The 13,620-nt window shown below is 42.2% G+C and overlaps 1 protein-coding gene across 6 annotated transcripts in view; it reads right to left on the bottom strand.

Annotated features, from left to right (window-relative positions):
- lpp (LIM domain containing preferred translocation partner in lipoma) overlaps positions 1-13,620 on the bottom strand; it is a 186,793-nt gene that overhangs the window by 18,960 nt on the left and 154,213 nt on the right. For all 6 annotated transcript variants that reach the window (XM_008407672.3, XM_008407670.3, XM_008407668.3 and 3 more), the window contains one exon: positions 9,854-10,023. In XM_008407672.3, coding sequence (XP_008405894.1) covers positions 9,854-10,023 — 170 coding nt within the window. The remainder of the gene's footprint in view (positions 1-9,853; positions 10,024-13,620) is intronic.

Genomic DNA, 13,620 nt, shown 5'->3' on the forward strand with positions numbered 1-13,620 from the left:
CCCTGAAAAAGGCTGCACTGCTTTGTGTATTCTAACACCCTCTGTGCTTTTCCCTCACTCGCCTGTAATAGATAGGACAGCTGCATTTCCTGTAGCACGGGGTCAGTAATAAAAAGTAATGACTTGCTTGAATTCTGTGGGCTCACACCCACTGTACAGCACAAATTATACACGCACATAATTGTCTTGGCAAGTCTGGAGACACACTAAGATGTGAAACCCTATTCATGCGAGTGCTATCTAATTGGCTCTCTCCTTTGAGGAATTAGACCGAGTTAATCACGTCTGAATATACAGAACTCAATTAGAACTCGCTGAGCTAATGCAGACAGCCATGAATATTTGATGACACAGTCAGCAGAAAGCAGAACCTCTGCGCGAGCGTACAAGCGGTGTGGGTGTGTACCTGCCACGGCCTCTCGCCCCGTACGGCGAAGGGCCCCGAACGCACCGCGCCGGCTGAGGTTTCCGGGGTCTGACTACCTGGATATCCATCACGGAGACGTGACAGGCATGTGGGCGGAGTGCAGTCGTTTCCGATTAGTAGCGTATCGCGGCTACATTACAGACTTTCTCCACCTTGCATCTTTCTGCCGATTCCAGTGGAGTCTGGATGTTTTTCGAAACGCTCGTCAGTTCCTACGTCCTCGTCGTCAATGACAGCGGCGGTTGGAGGGGGAGTTCTTGGGGGATATCCAATTGTTAGTTTGAAGAGTCAATTGTCCTGTGTTGTGAAGGACATCGATCGCCAGGGGCCCCCAATACAGCTGGCACCCTGTCTGTGGCCCTCCTGGTTTGCCTGGGGAACTTGCCTTTGATACATGGATCATTTGATGATGTTGCCCTCGTTGGAGCTCGGTTTTTGAGCTGACATTCTGCCACCTTGCTAAGAGATGAAGCCAACCCCAACACAGGCACGCAATCCCATTCCGCATGCACTCATCGCAGTCCAAACAAGCAAAGTAAGTCCTGCAACCAAATCACTTTTGTCACAAAAGTTTTGTTTCCATTGCTACATTAGAAAGTTGTGCAATGATCAGATGATAGAAATATTTACAAATGTGTTACAAATTATAAGTTATACATTTTAAGAAATATAGAAGCAAGAGCTTTTACAGAGTTTCTTTCCAGCATCGCCCCTTTTTAGCTAGAGAACCCCGATAGCATGACGCTAACCCGGCCATTGCCTTCCCAAGCAATTCCACTTGATTCCCATCTCCCTTCACTGCTCTGTCTGGGATTTCTCCCATTGAACTTGATTCCTCCAGTAGAATTTTAACAGTGCCTATAAGCAAAGAGAAGAAGTTGAGAACGATAACAATTTTTCTGCGCTGTTTTAGTAGAAGTCTGCCTGTAGTTTTAGCAATGGCAGCGGTGGAAGAGGCATCAAGAACAAATGTTAGCGATTGGATAACATTTAAAACCTCAAGCTCTTTGCCGATTCTCTGAAAAAATGATTTTTAGACTTATCCACAAAGTTCTCCCCGACCTGTCTGCTGTGTGCCTTGATCTTCGTAATCCTGTTTGTTCACTAACGTTCTCTAACAAACCTCTGAGGCCTTCATCAACACAAGGAGAATCTCATTAATAGATAGGCAACTCAAAGACAGCTCGTTGCTGTGTTTATTATTTTATTTCATCAGATTGTATTTGTAAAAATGTAGAAAATCATTGCTTTCTTTTCATTTAATTACATGGTTCTTTTGTTTGTCAATCACAGAAAATCCGGATAGAAATACATCGTTTGTGATTGTAACAGTTTGACAACATTGTATTCTGATAGCAAAGTCAGCATCTGATTCATTATGTTTAGAAACACTGATTCGGTCACACCTTGTAAACTCTGCATTCACCTCAGCGGAAGGGAGCTGTTCACTGCTCTATTCATTTCTATCTCTTGTATTCAAATGAGGGGATGTGGTTATCTGAAGCAGTCAGACAAGGCAGCAGCAGCGGTTAGCCGGATTGGTACCAGATTAGACCAGCTCTGCAGTCTGTCTGTGGGAAGAGCTGGGAAATAGAAGTGGCTTGACACCCAGTTCACAGTTTATCTTTTCACTTATTTGGCATTCTATAAAAGCACATCTGGTTGGGAATCGACTAACTTTGGGTGGGTTGTGGTGCTCCGAAGAACAGTGAAGATGCAGGGAGTAAAAACGCTAAAGACAGATGAAGTAAAGTACCTGCGGTCATCCAAAACGACAGGCAGGAGAGGAAACGAGAGAGTGTGTTGGAGCTTGGAGCGGTTTGAAGTCAGTGTGAGGGGTAGAGTATTAGAGGAGGTTGTTATGGATAGGGTAATGAGGATGCAGATGATTTACAGTTTATGCTCATAAAGGGAGAAACTAAAAGAAGAGCTGTAGTGCTGCAACTCTGAATATATACTCTCTATATATATTCTTAATATATACTTAAAGATTTTTACCCAGTTTGTTACACAGATTTTGAAAAACCATGTTGTCTCTCTGAATCGCATCAAACACTAAAACACCAATTCTTTTACCAGTAATTTGAAATCAAAGCTACGAGTCGCTCGTAAAGTCGCACTTCTGGTTTGCCATTAACTGGATGTGTGTTGTGAAATGGGCCTAAATGTGAGAAAGAAGGTGATTTTGATCTATGACGTTTTTAAAATACATTCAGAGTTCAGTTGAGTCATGATGAGGTATGTTACTTTTCAGTGAGCTCCCTGTCTTTCCGCTCCCCTTCATACAACTGGATCAACTGGACATGTGGGAATGAGTGCCTTAAAGTGCTAATTAGTGGCTAAATAATTAGCAGCTAAATCAAATATGCCCTAATGTTTGTCTTAGCTGTCTGCATGAGTAAGTTAATATTATGATGCATTTAGTGTGACAGTGTTGTATGTGTGGTTTATATGGTGGAAGACAGTGGTCTGCACACTAGAACTGCACACTAAAAAGCTAGCTTTTTAGCTAGTTTTAGCTAGTCAATTAGCTAGCTTTGAAAACTTAGCTTCCCCTCAAGTATTTTTTTTTCTAAATTCTAATGTGGCAATTTACCTGGCTGCTTTGTGACCTTTCAGTTTCTACATGGAGGAAGCTCGTTTACCTAGTGGTTCTGATTTCACTCCTCATTTCCATCTATTTTTTCCCCCAATAACTTCATTTCAAACAAGAACCACTTAGGAACAAAATAAAACACAGACATTAGAGAACAAATACAATATCTAAGGGCATCAAAGAACATGTATACTATAATGCTAAAATTAAATTGTAGTCTTTCAAGGTCAGATATAATTTTAGGGTTAGTGTTAGCTAATACTGAAGTTCACACTTTAGCATTAGCTTCTGCTGACTACTGTGTTGGTATAGTGCTTTAGCATTGCAGGACTCAGTATCAATGAGGTGTTTAAGTCTGAGAAATCACCAAAAGTAAGCTAGGAAACTATTCAAGCACATTTAAGATATATTTAAATGTCAACTATAAGCCATTTGTAAAACAGACTTTGCTCTCACACATTTGAAACTTGTCTACTCTCCAAATATTATATATATATATATATATATATATATATATATATATATATATATATATATATATATATATATATAAACTCACAGCAGAAATGCCACAAAAAATGAATTTGAATGACGTTAATTATAGTTCTCAAAAGAAAGCCTGTACTTGCTTAAAGTAGTACCTGCAGGTTAAACCTTTACACAAACGCACCAGTCTCAGATTGGTGCGCTTGTAGCGCTTACCTTGAAATTCCACTGAAACTTGTGGCAGAGCTACTGGGGTTGAGGGAGATGCACACATATTGTTTCTTTCCTTTAATAAGGAAATCAGTTAAAGTAACAGACCAAACAGATTTAGTTCAATTGATAAGCTATTTAAAGAGGGAACACAGACAGACAGCGGAAGAGTTCTGACTTTCCAAGACACTCAAGCAAACTGCCGGGGTTAAAAGCTCATCAGCCAATCATGCTTCCTAATGGCTACTAGTTCAAGGCGCTTGTCTTTTACAACAGCAGGATGGAAAGGCAATTTATTTTAAATAACAAAGATAATAAGCTTTATTACATTTATGGAGTCCGTGACCTTGGTGGTCTCAAAAATTTGGTAAAGAAAAAAAAAGAGACTGAAACAGATAAAGCTCTTTGTCTCGGCACATCCTTTCATTACTTTTCTTTAAGAATGAAGCTCGCTTTGTTACTTTACCTCTAAACCCGCTGCCCTCCAGAGGGTCTGCTTCTGAGCATGAGAATCAACAGGAAGGCAGAACGGCGATTCTGAGTCACACAGGACCCAAAACCGTTGCCGTTCATGATCGGAGTCAGAAATAAAATGGTTGCTAAAGAACACTTTGAAAAGAAATGAACCCAGAACTCGGTAGACCCAAAGTTGGAAGTGGAAATATGGCATTTAAGTAACATGCTGCTGTGGTAACGAGGTAGATATGATCCGGAGAACAGTAGGCATGGTAACCTGCGTAAGTAATTAACCTCGGTGACACTGAATCCCACTGCTGAACCTCTTCAAAGACCAGCACGGCTATCAGATGTATGACGGGTCCCAGCTGCTTTCAGCTCTGTTAACTAATGTGCTCTCATGGTTAGAGGCACGGTTCCTAAAGTGAGAGCACAAAGAAAATTACCCTTCCTTCCCATCCTTAATAGATGCCTTAACTCTTATAATCCCCACTAATTGAGAACATTTTGACTTTTAAAATGAAGATGTGAGAGCTGGAGGAACACAGAGCACCGATGTTCTGCTCTGGTTTAGGAGGTAAAGTAAGAACGCCATTTTATTGGGTGCAACTCGCCAGTTCCGGATTGGACGGCCTTTCGTCTTTACCATTGCCTGAATTCTTCTTTTTTTTTTTACATGAAAAAAAAAAAAGATTTCACAATTCTGATTTTTTCTCTCACAATTCTGACATTAATCCTCTAAGATCAAAAGTCAAAATTCTGTGAAAAATTTTTAGAAATTCTGACTTTAATCTTAGAATTCTCAGAAAGTCTGAACTTTTTTCCCCCTCAGTGACCCTGATCCTTTTCCACAGATTTCAGTGTAATACTCAAAGAAATTTCACTTTATCGCACTTTGAAGTTACAGGATATTGAATCATAAATGGACTGGCACACCGCATCAATGCTGCCTTTTCTCATCTGTCTAGAATTAACATTTTTGGAAAAAAGCGTCCCGATTTTCCTGTGTGAGTTGTTCTGTCACTGGCTTCCTCTGGTATCCGATTTTCCGAGCTTCCAGATGCCTTCTGATTTATCCGTTATTTAGCCAGCGATGCTCTGAATCAACTGGAAGCCACTTCACCAGAGAGCTTTCTTGGAAAACACTTGGTGGCAGTAAAGCTGAAAGCTCCGTTTGTCGTTTGCTGTGATGGACGCCTTGCTGGGTGGTGTGTGTGTGTGTGTGCTCACAGCCTGTCAGTTCTATTATATGTTTATATACCAAGCAAGTGGAAGCAATAGGGACGGGGGGTACACCTCAGGCAAAAGTTCATGAGACAAAGAGAGAGGAAACAAAAAAACAATGACGTGCCGATGCTCTCGCATTACCACAATTCTGAATCACTCCATGCAAAACGGGACATTAATTGCACGGCTGTAGAGTTTATCGGCGACAAGGCGTATTCAAATAGGCGGCGATAAGTCCGGCGTGGAGGGAAGGCCAAAGCAGTGTGAGGTTGGCTAGAGAGAGAGATAGCAGCTTGCAAAAACCAGGAAGCGAGAGCCGCAACGATAACAGGTGTGGGAGAGTTCCTCTACATTACTAAAAGGAATCAGTAACATCTAGGCAAACGGTCTGAACGAGGCAAATCACGCTGAGGAAGAGATACGGTTTGCCCGCTTCAAATGCCACCATTATTCCCCCAACCCGAGTATGTAAAGGGGAGGCCGAGATAAGCGCCCTGTTGATCGCCTACTTTGATACATGGCGGTAGACTTTGTTGGATGGCAATCGATGTGCGAAAAGCGTATTCCTGCAATTCCTGGCAAATGGAGTGATGGCGTCTACTCAGGGTGAGTTTCCCCCAGGGGCACTCCGTCCACCTGGAAGATGCCCTACAACAAATACTGTATGATGAGGTGCCAATGCCATGTTGGAAAGAAAATCCATTTCACATGAAGAGAACACATGACCAAAACCAAAAGTGGGAAATGAGCTTCCAGTTTTTAAGACGACGCGTTCAGGGGTTTATTGAGGGAGGATTTTGAATCGGTTGGAGAAATGTTTACTAAATCCGAGTTGGTTTTGTGTTTCTTTCAAGTGAAAATATGAGTGAGGAGAGTCAGGCAGGTGTGTTCAGCAACAAATTTCACTTTAAAAACTCCTGATGAAAGTTTGGATAAAATGAACATGGTATGTACATAAAGTAACAATGAATTATCCTTCCTCTGAAGTACAGCCAATTGACAGTTACTATAACTTAACGTTTGTAGCAAAATGACTTATATTAAAACCTCTTTAAAATGAAAACCAAGATGTTTGATTTGAGACAATAGAAGATTTTTTTAGACTTTTGAAAACATTCTTAGGCTTAGAAAGTTAAGCATAGTGATTAACCACAGTGTTAGAATGTGATTAATCTGATTAAATGTTACCATCGATTGAAAGCACTACTACATATAAACCTAATCAGTTGCCGGTTAAGTCCACGGACATCAGATCGGTGTTGTATCCTGTTACGTACCTGTTGGCAGAAATCCTTTTCCCCCAAACGAAATCATCTTTGGCAAATTAAGAACAGCTCACCAACTAAACCGAATACTGCTTTTTGTGGGGGACAAAAATTAGAAAATCTAAAATAAACACAACCAAACCACCTTGCTGAATGTGATCTGAGACATTCCTGGACTGACTGGAGTTTGAAGTTTTGGCTCAGTGGGCTCCAACACTCCTCCTCAGAGCCTCAGGGCTTCAAGTTCGCTCCCTAATCGTAACCGAGGCGCACGGCCCTCAGGATGGGAATAAAAGAAAAAATTACTTTCATTAAGAAATTCAGATGTCCTCCACCCTTTTGATCTAGTGCCAAAAGAACATTTATGCTGATGAAATGCATAAATAAAGTTCTTAAATGATCCCATTCCACTTTAGTGCATGTGTCGGAGTTGGAGAACCTCCAGACGAGACAACCACAATCACAGTGAGTGCCCCCGAAGAGAGATGACTTCCGAGACGGCCTGCCTCGGCTCTGACTGTCATGTGGCTCGCTGTCCAGACTTTTTCTGCACGTTAAGGCGTTTTCTGCAGAACACTGAACAACTGTGTTTTCACAAGAACTCGCATTGGCCAATTAGTCTTCAAAATTTTGAAAGTGTCTAGTATACATCAGCAGTTTGTTCAGAGATGCTCCTGTAATAAGACACTTCATTCCTAACCAACTAACCTGCAGAAAACTTTCTGCTGAATTTACTGTGATTTTAAGCACTTTAAGCTCTGTCACTATCCACACCTCGCCTGATTACTGCCAGACTGACGACGAGAAGTAAATTAAAGAAATCCTGTCTTGATCTGAAGAAATCCAAGAACAGATGAGAAACAAAGATGTATATCGGTCCAGAAAGGGTGAAAAAATTATTTTTAAAGCTTTAGGACTCCAGCGAGTCCTAAAGCTTGGAGTTGGGCCGGTTTTACATCGTTTCTGGACTGAAATCAATCAGATCTGGCAACCCTGGTCCCCTTTTGCTCTACCAGGACAGAGCACTGACTGACAGACCAACCCACCAGGTCACGTCCGCATGTGCGCAGTTAGCAATAGTCTCCAACAGTCTCCCTATTGCTGCCGACTTAGCGACTTTGACGCTATTTAACAACTTTTCAGTCAAAAAATTTGGTTTTGTTCAAAATCGGAATTGCAAGATCAGCCAGAAAACTAATATCAGTGTTTTCATAATGTGACTCATATGATGCAAGAATAGTGCTTCCATTACGAAATACATATATTTTGATGCGGCTGAAATTCCAAGTTTTCATGATTCAACAATCAGGGAGACAATGGCAACAATCAGTGAGGGAGGTCCAAGGAAAAGCCACTACTGACAACGAGGAACATGAAGACCCATCTCACATTTGCCAAGAAATATTTCAATTATTCTCAAATCATTTTAGAGGATATTCTGACGAAGTAAAAGTGGAGGTTGAGAGAGAGAGAGATGTAACAGAGAGTCCTGTTACATCCGGTGCAAAATCAAAACATTTTCAGCAAAAGAGCTAAACATGGTGGTGGTAGTATTATGGTCTGGGGCCCGGACAATTTGAGCTCTCTGAACGAGGCCATTAGTTCATGACCGTAAGCTCATTTGAGTTTAGCAAGAGGACAATGACTCAAAGCACATCGTCCAGTCCACTTCCGACTGGCTTTAAAAAAGTAGAAGGAAGGAGGCAAAGTTAAGGTCTAAACTTATACAAAATGATCTTAAATAGGCCGTGCTGAATCCCTCGTCAACTTGTTGCCATGTACGGCGTGAGAAACTCAAACCCTCTCAGTTCCAGCTGTTGGGGAGGGCTGGGCACTTCTGCTAAATGATTCCCCTGTGGTCTTACCGGATGATGCGTCTTTCCTGACAAAGGAAGCACTTTTATATTTGTTGTGCAACACATTGACAAGAAAACTGCTCATACATTTTTGAAGTGGAGTGATAAAAATAATAACCCCCCCCCCTAACCCCCCCGAAAATTAAAAATAACCCTGCTAATTTCTGGGATTCCTGTCCTGCAGACGACTTTTCTGGTAAACTTTGAGTCGTCGTACAAATTAGACAAAAAGTGGAGGAAAGATATTGCTGAAGAGTTACATCCAACATGATGATTGCAGAATCTCACGCATTATCCTGTTGAGTCATGTGAAAAAGTGTAAAAGTTTTGTACTCAACTATCTCTGAATGCAAGTGAGGTGAAATATGGAATCATAACCTGGGATAGTCAGATCGGAAAGGGCAGAATAAAAAGCGCACAGTGTGGCTGTGTGTGTTTGCTGAAGCCCATTATGTAAAACAGGTACCAAATGTTAGTCTGCTGACCTGCTGATGGCAGAAACGCTGGGTCGGTTTCCATGGTTACAAGGTAACCTACTCTGTGAACCCAACTTAATTAGTGGCCAAGGTTTCTTGAATAAAACCTTGCATTTTTAAGGACTTCCTGTGTGTGTGTTTTTTTTTTTTTAAATCGTTCCTCTGGTTTGAGGGGAGTGGAGTTTGTTTTACTCCATCTTATAAAATAAGTTAAATCTAAATATTCTAAGAAAAAAAAAATCCAAAACATCTCTTGCTGCTCAAACTGGTCCAGTTTTCTTGAGCTTCTTCCACATCATCAGACTAAATTAGCCTGAATTCCATCAAACATTTTAAAGACATGATAATAAAAAAACTCAACAGTTTTAATGAGATACAGTTACTGGAAAACAATCAAAAAACAAATTTGGCTAATAGATGGGGGCTGGCGTTGTGATGGGACCTTGCTTAATGTAAACACTACATTGTTTCTATGAAGTCTGTCTTGACATACGTCCTCTAACAGTGGCCTTATTATTAGGAACACCTCATCGATGACGGGCTCGACCCCCATCACCTTCAGAGCATCAAGATGTCAGAAACATTCTCCAGAGAAAGAAGCCCATGTTGACATGATGGCATCAATAGCTGAGTTTCTGTGCAAATTAAAATTACGAAAATAAATTTGCTTAACGGAAACATGGCAATTTTGAAAAAAACACCCTTCCTAAACAACAAATTTTCCAATATTGCTAAAATCTTGCCTTGTGTCACAGACAAGGCGACACGTAGAGGATCATGACAAAAAGCCAAAAACTCTACATCAACAATCAAGAGTGTGACACGGTGAGGTAAGAGTAATGGATGTAGCTTACGATGTAGCAGGGCTCACAGTACGCCTTCTTGTCCACAGCGTAGAAGGGTTTGCCACGCAAGGGTTTGCTGCAGGTCATGCAGATGAAGCAGTCGACGTGGAACACCTGATCCATGGCGGTGCAGCCGGTGCCCTCGCCCACCACGTTCTCCCCGCAGCTGGCACAGCGTCCTGGGTGGCAAAGGCAGAGAGGAGGGCCGAGCACAGGTCAACCAAACAGTCAACTGAATGTTTTCTGCTTCAGAAAAGTACAGGAGACAGATTCCACTGTTATGTATGTTATAGTGAAATGTGACTCTAGCTCCATTAGCTGGTGGTTCTGACAGAAAATGCTTGACCTGATGCTTTTTGTAGTAGGGGTTGACCCCAAGATACAAGAGCGAAAATGAGAAGAAGTGCAAAAGCATTTTGAGGTATTGGTGTTGTTTGAAAAAAAGTACAGACATAACCTGGAGGAAAAGCATTTCATGCTGCCTCTGGGTAGAAACACACATTTAGCTTACCAAATTACAGAATCTACAAACCATTGACTGGAATAAAACAAAAGCTAATCAGGCACGGCCTGACTGTAAAAGCTAATAGTTTCACAGCTGCAACAGATTGATGTGGCAAAAAGTGGAAATGCTAACCAGAAGCTCTTCAAATTTGCTAAATATTGTGTAACTTCAGTGTAACGATCACAACTTCAGATCAAACAGATAATGAAGATGACAGTCCTGGCAAACTGATTGTCCTATTTGGATTAGGTCTCTGAAAACACGTTGCTATTCAGTCCTGAACAAGACCAATGGTCTTCACCCATAGATGGTCAGACTCCAGCTTGTGTAACCTGGCCTAGCCTGAGTGGGCTTTCAGAGACCATCTAACACATGGTTAAGTGGGGAAAGATGAGAGAGACCTGCTGACCACAGGACCTTCAACGTGGTGCAGTCTGTCCATAGACCCATTTGCCATGTGTGGACGGAAGACATTTTGATGACTGCTCTTCAGGGAGTTCTCAGGAAGAGGCAAGACATTCAGTAGCTGCCAAAGAATTGTGACATACCCACATTTAAAGCATCATGTGCTTCATTACCGCCTGCCAAATCACATTTAGCTCATTGAGCTCGCTACTAAGGAAACTTTTTCAGACTGACCATGTGCAACACAGATTTCTTTCTCCTCATTTACCCCAAATATTTAATGGCATACTACACTGACTCTGAGAAACGTTCCATCCAGTGGTGAGTAAAGATTTAGACCAAGAAAATGATCAAGGTACTAAATGATGGGCACAAAGGACAAAATGGCAGACGAAATTGGTGAATGATTAGGCAAAGAGTAGTTCTAAATGTCCAAGACAAGTGGTCAAAACTTCCATCATACGCTGATGATGCTGTGAAATCCATCTATGAGGACCTACCAGCCCCTAACAAACCAAATTTATACTCCCACTGTACTAAATGTCAATCAAAACGTTCAACACGTCTATGACAAGACGGCTCAAATTCTTTTACATCATCCCAAAAAACTAAAGCTGCCCCTTTAAATCCATTCCCTAAAGTCAGAAGTGCCTCATCTCTTCATTTCTATTTCAAACCGACTGGATAAGGAAGGATTAAATACTATAATTATGGCACATTAAAGAGACCGTACACATCACTAACGGGTGACATCTGCTGAAAAAGTCGGGCTTTAAACGATAAAAAAAGAAAACTTTAGAAGTACAAGGAAGTCTTTGTAACAGGGGCACAAGTGAACTGATACTATTGCTCCACAAAGAGCCTGATTGCATATTGCGGGACATGGCATTTGGATATCTTTAATTGAGTTGGAGATATCTTTAATTGAGTTTAAGATGTCCTCGACTCAATGCAAGTTATCTTCAACCCAATTAATGACACTGTCAATTTAATTACTGGTATCTCCAAATAATGGGGTTTGAAAAGATATCTGAGAATGTTTTATGTTTTTTTTACACATCTGAGGACAGATGCAATCTCGCAGCAGAGGAAGCATGATACAGTAATATTTAATTAATTCAAGTTCAGTTCAATGGATCGTTTTTTTGTTTTTTTTTTCTTCTCTCCCCTCTGCATTCCGCTTCATCTCAAAGCTGATTTGGACCGATGATTGACGCTCCGTCTGTTCTGAACGGAGCGGTTCAGGCGCGTTACAGACACAGGCGAGACGCTAACCGGGGGCAGATAGAGTATCTGATGCTTGCTTTTCTTTTTTTCCCCCCCTTCTTCTCCACAGTTCCACTCGCGGTTTTTCATATCAGGAATTCAAACGGAGTGGAAAGCGGGATCCGTCTCAGGTATCAGCGCAACTCTGGGCTCCGTCGCGTGCTGCGGAGATCAAACATCTGCTCGACTGCGCGGGCTCGCTAATAGTGCGCTAATCTCAGAGAAGTCATTATCTTATCACGGGGGCCGCTCCGCAAACGGAGAAAAGCATCTGCAAAAAGGACGAGCGGAACCGCAGCTTCACAGGAAGGCATTACTGGAATACTGAACATCTGTAACTCTGACTGTTAACGAGGCTCATCGTTCGCCGACGGGGGCGGAGGGGCGAGGGAAAGAAAAGAAAAGAGGGGGAAATTGCAAAACAAAGGCCCGACGTTTAACTTCTCGAAATTCTTATCACAGCCCCGCATTTTTGCGCGTTAATCTCGGAACGGCTGTCATCCCCGGCGAAGCCGACGCGCCGACAAGTTTTCATAAAGCCTGCAATCGGTTTTCATCTGCTCCCGCAGCTCTATCCACACCTCAATTACGGCTGCGTTACCTACTGTACGGGGAGGCAGATTAAACAAACTAGTGAAGGCACGTCTCCGGGGGACATGTGGGTGTCAGTGGAATCACAAGCAGGGTAATCACTTCAGAGAGCCAGAGGGAAAGTGAAAAGGAGAGAGAGAGAGAGAGAGAGAGAGAGAGAGAGAGAGAGAGAGAGAGAGAGAGAGAGAGAGAGAGAGAGAGAGAGACGAGCCTGTTAGTGGCTTCGGATCACAGGCCATCTTCAGTGAGTGGATGAGAATGCCAAACATATCCCACAGGGCTCCCACTTTAAATAACGAGCAGGAAACCTCTCGGAAATCCTTTTCCTTTTGGCGGTCTGTGATCGCGAGGGGCCCGAGGAGATACCGGCGCGCGGCTGTGGGTGAAACGTACGCGGTTTTTTTTGCCGCACGTATTCACACATATCCTAACATCACAGCGAGGGAAGGGGAAGAAAAAATAAAAATCTTTTCGCCAGGCAACGCCACACATGTAGACGAGATCTGAAGTCAGAGACGTGTGTTGTGCGGCGCGCTGCGTTCACCCACACAGCAGCAGGAGCAGATCTGAGGCCGGCCTTCAGCCTACTGATCTCTGCTCTCCTTAACAAACATTAAGCTCCTTCTGTTGTTTGGAGGACAATGTTATTGCGGCTCTGAAATCCAAACTTATAGATGTGGAGAAACTCGTTAGCAAACCTGGTTAAGATGTGTAGGGAAGTCTTCAGACAAAATGTTATTTATTCGGCAATTTGTACATTTATTATACGAAGAGGAGGGGGAAAAAACACACTTTAAGACATAAGTGGTATAATTTACTGGCAACCCTGTTGATACTTTCTACATCTCCCTTCCTGGCAATAGAAAAGTTCAGTGCTTATATCTTTCACATGGTTTGTAGCACACAGAGGGATCTTTGACTGCTGGCTCAGGTTATAACAGGAAATAAGATTAGTTACCGTAGCTACGCAGATACACAGCTCTACATCACAATGTCAGCAGGTGACTCT

This window comes from Poecilia reticulata, chromosome 4, assembly GCF_904066995.2.
Source record: "Poecilia reticulata chromosome 4, P_reticulata-male-v2, whole genome shotgun sequence".
In the NCBI taxonomy this organism is placed as follows: Eukaryota; Metazoa; Chordata; class Actinopteri; order Cyprinodontiformes; family Poeciliidae; genus Poecilia; species Poecilia reticulata.